This window comes from Labeo rohita, unplaced genomic scaffold (genome assembly GCF_022985175.1).
Source record: "Labeo rohita strain BAU-BD-2019 unplaced genomic scaffold, IGBB_LRoh.1.0 scaffold_498, whole genome shotgun sequence".
Taxonomy (NCBI): Eukaryota; Metazoa; Chordata; class Actinopteri; order Cypriniformes; family Cyprinidae; genus Labeo; species Labeo rohita.
Genome location: NW_026129419.1, coordinates 27761 through 34019, shown reverse-complemented (window position 1 = coordinate 34019; position 6259 = coordinate 27761). Strand labels below are relative to the sequence as shown.

Here is a 6259-nt window from a genome sequence, read left to right as displayed (position 1 = left end):
GCTGCATTTATTTGATTAAAAATATAGAAAAAAAACAGTAATATTGCAAAATGTTTTTACAATATAAAATAATGTTTTTTATTTTAACATACTTTAAAATAGAATTTATTCCTGTGATGAAAAGCTGAATTTTTATCAGCTGTTACTCAAGTCTTAAGTGTCACATGATCAGAAATCATTCTAATATGATTTATTATTAGAATGATCAATGTTGGGTAATATCAACAGTTGTGCTGCCAAATATTTTTTGGAACCTGTGATTTTTTTTTTTCAGGATTCTTTCATGAATAACAAGTTTAAAAAATACAGTGTTTATTCAAAATAAAAATATTTTATAACAATGTAAATTATTTATTATGAACTTTTAATAAACTTTTAATTATTAACTTAATACATCCTTGGTGAATAAAAGTATTAATTTCTTAAAAAAAAAAAAAAAAAAAAAAAAAAAACAATAAAAAAATGTACTGACCCCAAACTTTTGATAGTGTATATATATATATATATATATAATTTTTTTTTCTTTTTCTAGGGCATTGCAATATGGTGTTCAGAGTGATTTTTAGTCCACTGCTTTGTCATGTCTGTAACACATGGTGCAGAACGACTTGCATATTAAATTTTATCATGTGTTTATTGTGTTGTTGATACTTTAAAACTGAGTGTTTAAATCACTAAACGTAACGATGAACAATAATCATAGTGATGATTGACTTAACCAACACCAGTAAATATGCTAATCCTTTCACTCTTGGGAGTAAACAACTAAATTAATCTTAATTTGAATAAACCTTGGCTTCTTCATTAACCCATTACATGAGAATCTGTTATTACACTTTAATGATATAACCACTAGGACTGCTGATTGTGTATGTTCAATTGTGACAATTTAATACAGAAGGGTTAATTTTATTAAAATCCCTATATGTAGAACCCAGAATTAAGATGTTCAGTAAAGTACAGAAACTGGTCACTGACCCAGACTTAATCTGAAAAGGGTTTTGTTCTGTTCAAACAAGTGATTTTAGTGATTTTTAGATAAACAACTCATTTGTGAAACGCTTCCCTGACCCTGTGCGTTTACAGATAGTACAGTATCAGCCTGTGTTGTTCAGCACATAATGGCACAGCAGCGCCACCAGAGGAGCAGAGCACTGCGTAAGAGAAAGAGAGAAAGTGAAACTAAGTTGATCAACAACAGTATGGACGCCTAGAACGATCAAACTCTATAAACAACAGAATACTGAATTATTCAAAGACCCTAGTTGACACATCAGATACTCACAGGTAAGTGATAGTAATATAAGAGAGATTGTCCTGAACTAATATTTCTAATGGCAGTGGTCTGGTTTAGTAGAGTTTATGTCAGACTGGAATATGTTGAACAGAAACAGGTTTAAGCGTCTCAAATTTTTATCGAATAGGCTTTAAGAGGGAAAAAACAATGGCATCTTCACCAACTTCAACAAAAGCAAGAAAAAACAGGAGACAGAGTATCGACAGTTTACCTCCAGGTAAGTCAAAAAAAAATATTGAGTTTATTAATGACTTCTTCTCTTCTCATGTAATATTTAATATGTGCAGTACAGGAATGTACAGCAGATAATGACAGTTTCAGCTTAACACAATATTTCTTCTTGTGTGAATTATTTGATAAGTGATCATGTAATGAATGTCACATTTAGGTTCCAATCAGTTTGTGTGGGTAGACACTCTAGACACTCTTTACATTCAACCAGCATAATGAGGTGCATCATGGGATTCTTCATAAACAGTATTGCACTATTTCTAAATAATGTCTCTTTTCAGCAATGTCATCCTCCATTAGTTCACTGACTGAGGAGCTTCAGTGCTCTATATGTCTGGACGTGTTCACTGATCCAGTCACGACTCCATGTGGACACAACTTCTGCAAGACCTGTCTGAATAAGTGCTGGGACAACAGTCAGACCTGCAGCTGTCCATACTGTAAAGAAACATTCAAGCAAAGACCTGATCTCAAGATTAATACCACACTACGAGAGCTCATAGATCACTATAAAACGAAAAGTCCTGAGAAAAAGCCTGATGTTCTGTGTGACATCTGTGAGGAAAGAAAGCTGAAAGCCCTGAAGTCGTGTCTGGTGTGTCAGAGCTCTTACTGTGAAACTCACCTGGAGCCTCATTTGAGAGTGACAGGTTTGAAGAAACACAAACTGATGGATCCTGTGAGTAATCTGGAGGACTATATATGTCAGAAACATGAGAGACCTCTGGATCTGTTCTGTAGAGATGATCAGACATGTGTGTGTTCAATCTGCTCTGTGAAAGACCACAAGAACCACAACACTGTTTCTATAGAAGAGGAGAGTGAAGAGAAGAAGGTAAAAGTTATTATACTCTTAATGGGCTCAAATCATGAGGAATCAGATTTTCTTTCTTGTTGTGAAATATTGTAAGTGTTTTCCCTTACGATAAATGTACCTGTCTTGTTCTCTCTATAGACTGAACTGATAAAGACACAGAAGGACGTGCAGCAAATGATCCAGGACAGAGTCAAGAAGATCCAAGATGTTAAACACTCAGCAGAAGTCCGAAAGGTGAGTTTAAAATATTATAATAAAATGCATTTTAATATTCACTATATCATTTAGTTCCCTTAGTTTAGCTGCTTTGTTAAATTGATCCTGCTTTGAACTTTGTGGGTGCTTTTCATTTTTTATTTGTTCATCCTCATTTTTCATCACTTCCTTCCCTTGCCTCTTAGCTCAAAGGAAGGAGGAACTGAAGGAAACTTTAAATTGAAAAAATTGATTATTTAAAAAAAAAAATCCAATAATTTAAAATTGAATAAAACAAGATGCAGTAAATACATAGTGAAATACATTATTTATTTAAACTGCAAAGGTAAAACATAAATTAAAATTACTGTGACTGATGCAGAGGAGAATTTCATCATTTTTTTTGACAAGAAAGACTTAGACACACCTGTGTATCCTCACTCCTCATTCCACGCAGTACAATTAGAGAATTGAAATGTCCTTCAAGATGTCTGTCTTTGATCAGTTTCTGGGTCATGCAGTGAAGGACGGAGGAGCAAGAAAATGAGGAAGCATTAATTTGAGTTTTAAGAAGCAACCTGTGTATTAGTGGTGGGGATTTTAAAGCAGCTCTTTCTGTAGGTTACATTGTTACACCAGAAGGTGGCGACAAGTAAATCTCCTCATGATTGAGTCATTGATTTTGAATCACTCAAATGATTCGTTTAAAAAACGTAACAAATCACTACCACAGTTTTTTTTCAGCTTTGTTTGAAACTAGTATATTTGGGGGTCGGAGCAAATACAAACAAGACAACTGACAAAAGTTTGTCTAAAATGTGAGTTACTTAAGATCAAGTTCTTATTTATTTTATTGTTGCACACTTGCGATCAGACTGTTGGTCTGAATATCAACATGGCTGTGATTACCTGATCACATTAAACTGAAGTTAAATACTTCAGTTGAGGGTTTCTGAAACTCCTTAAAACACATGTATGTATGTGAAAAATAGTAACAAATTCTTCTCTTAAAATATCTCTAGTAAATACTGCTAATAATTTGTTGGCTGTCCTGGTTGACCAGAGAAACACAGAGAAGGAGAAAGCAGCCCATGTCGAACTCTTCACTGATCTCATCCGCTCCATTGAGAGATGTCAGACTGAACTGCTGGAGATGATGGAGGAGCAGCAGAAAGCAGCAGAGAAACAGGAGGAAGAGCTGATTGAAGAGCTGGAGCAGGAGATCACTGAGCTAAAGATGAGAAACACTGAGCTGGAGCAGCTCTCACACACTGAAGATCACCTCCACCTCCTACAGGTCAGTCAACATGATCTCTCTGATCAATCATAATGCAGTATATGACACCATAACACTCCCCATGATGAAGGATTTCTCCTCTCTCCTGCTGTAGATTTACTCATCGCTGTACAGCCCTACAAACACCAGGAACTGGTCTGAGATCAGTGTGAAGAATCATGAGAGTCTGGAGACTCTGAGAAGAGATCTGACTCAACTGAAGGACACTATAGATGAGAAACTCACACAAACTGGTAAGTCAATACAAACACTGATCAGATAGAAACATGATATTTTCAGGATTCTTTAAATGAGATGTTCAGATCTGCTGATGTTTATTGTCATTAGTCTCTACAGAGCTGAAGTGGATGCAGCAGTATGCAGGTACAGTGTGATTCTGCACTACACTAGTTTACATTCATACACTCACTGCATTATTACAGCAGTACAAACTGATTAAAAACTGAATTAAAAATTAAAACCATCAGCATCACAAATAATGTGTATTGTAAAGTTGTGATTGATATTCTTTGTTTTCTCAGTGGATGTGACTCTGGATCCTGATACAGCTCATCCTAAACTCATCCTGTCTGATGATGGAAAACAAGTGAGACATGGAAACATTAGACAGAAACTCCCAGACAAACCAGAGAGATTTGATACATGTGTAGATGTACTGGGAAAGGAGGGATTCACCTCAGGCAGATTTTATTTTGAGGTGCAGGTGAAGGGAAAGACAAAATGGGATTTAGGAGTGGCCAGAGAATCCATTAACAGGAAGGGAGACATCACAGCAAGTCCCAGTGATGGATGCTGGATTGTGTGGTTGAGGAATGGAAATGAATATAAAGCCTGTGATGATCCTTCTGTCTCTCTGTGTCTGAGAGTGAAGCCGCAGCGGGTCGGTGTGTTTGTGGATTATGAGGAGGGTCTGGTCTCCTTTTATGATGTGGAGTCCAGCTCTCATATCTACTCTTACACTGGTCAGTCTTTCACTGAAAAACTCTATCCATATTTTAGCCCATGCAATAATGATGGAGGTAAAAACTCAAACCCACTGATCATCACACCTGTCAATTATAATAAATGATTTTAAACTCCTATGAAATCTAATATTGAAATAATGATTTTTATAATTAAGTTAGCTTGAGAAAGACAACTTACTGATCTGCTATTTTCTTCTGAGACTAAATCTGTCGATACTAACTCGTCCTAGAGCTTTAACTCTACAAACTCCAAACTCAGTCCAGATCTTCAGACTGATCTGAAGTTAGTTGCTGTATCTTTTCTAACTGATCGGACTTACGGTTTTCCTAAAAATGACGATTAAAATTGGGAAAAATCCCATAGACTTACATTGACGGAATGTTCAAATGAGCAACACTTTTCAAATTCCAACTGTCAAAACTCCCAGAATCCTTTGAGACTCAATCAAACTTCCCTTCTATGTACTGTATTTATAATCCATTTAAACTCATTCAAACTCATCTATCTATCTATCTATCTATCTATCATCTAACCAATACTATATATCTATGCCTAGCAACCAGAATGCTAGTAACTTGCTAATCATGCTAATAACATGCTAACAACTTGCTAATCATGTTAAAAACATGCTAGCAAGATGCTAGTAACTTGCTAATCATGCTAGAAACATGCTAACAACTTGCTAATCATGTTACCAACATACTAGCAACATGCTAATCATTTTAACAACATGTTCACAACATGCTTACAAGTTGCTAATCACGCTAACAACATGCTAGTAACTTATTAATCATGCTAGAAATATGCTAGCAACATGCTAGTAACTTGCTAATCATGTTTATAAAATCGTAAACATGTTAGGAACGTGCTAGTAAAATGCTAATTATGTTATCTATCTATCTATCTATCTATCTATCTATCTATCTATCTATCTATCTATTATCTATCTCTGACAGACTGTATTGCTTTCAAAACATTCAAATTTTAATCTTTTAAAACTACTTTAGACTTAAAACTATTTCAGACTGAAAACCATCAAACTTAAAACTTTTTAAACTTTTTAAAACGTCTTAAACTTTATAAACTTTTCAAACCTTTTAAAACGTTCTGTTCCGGTTTCTCAAGCCAACTTAAACATTTTTATGTGGTTACAAATCTGAAACCATTGTGCTGCTAGTTTTTTAATTAGTCATTTAATTTTACATTTTTCAATTCTAAATGCTATAGTTACATTTTATTTCAATATATAATGTAAATGTATAATGCTTGTTGAATAAAATATTTTTGTTCAACTTTTCATATTCATGCCATTTTCTTGTCCTAATCTCCATTCAACAAAGTGAAATTGCCTGTAAAATCTGATCAAAAAACAAATCTACAGGTATGGTAACCTTAATAAATAGTTCTGTGATTTTACTGTGATACATTAAATGGTAATACATTGATATATATCATA

At 34.4% G+C, this 6259-nt stretch overlaps 1 protein-coding gene across 1 annotated transcript; it reads left to right on the top strand.

Moving 5' to 3' along the window:
- The first annotated feature begins 1101 nt into the window (after nt 1–1101).
- On the top strand, nt 1102–5970 carry LOC127160934 (E3 ubiquitin-protein ligase TRIM39). The gene is made up of 8 exons (XM_051103570.1): nt 1102–1287; nt 1425–1514; nt 1810–2363; nt 2484–2579; nt 3604–3837; nt 3932–4070; nt 4165–4200; nt 4359–5970. Exons 2-8 carry the CDS (start codon nt 1445–1447, stop codon nt 4904–4906), a joined length of 1677 nt encoding a protein of 558 aa, XP_050959527.1. The 5' UTR covers nt 1102–1287; nt 1425–1444; the 3' UTR covers nt 4907–5970.
- The last annotated feature ends 289 nt before the right edge of the window (nt 5971–6259 follow it).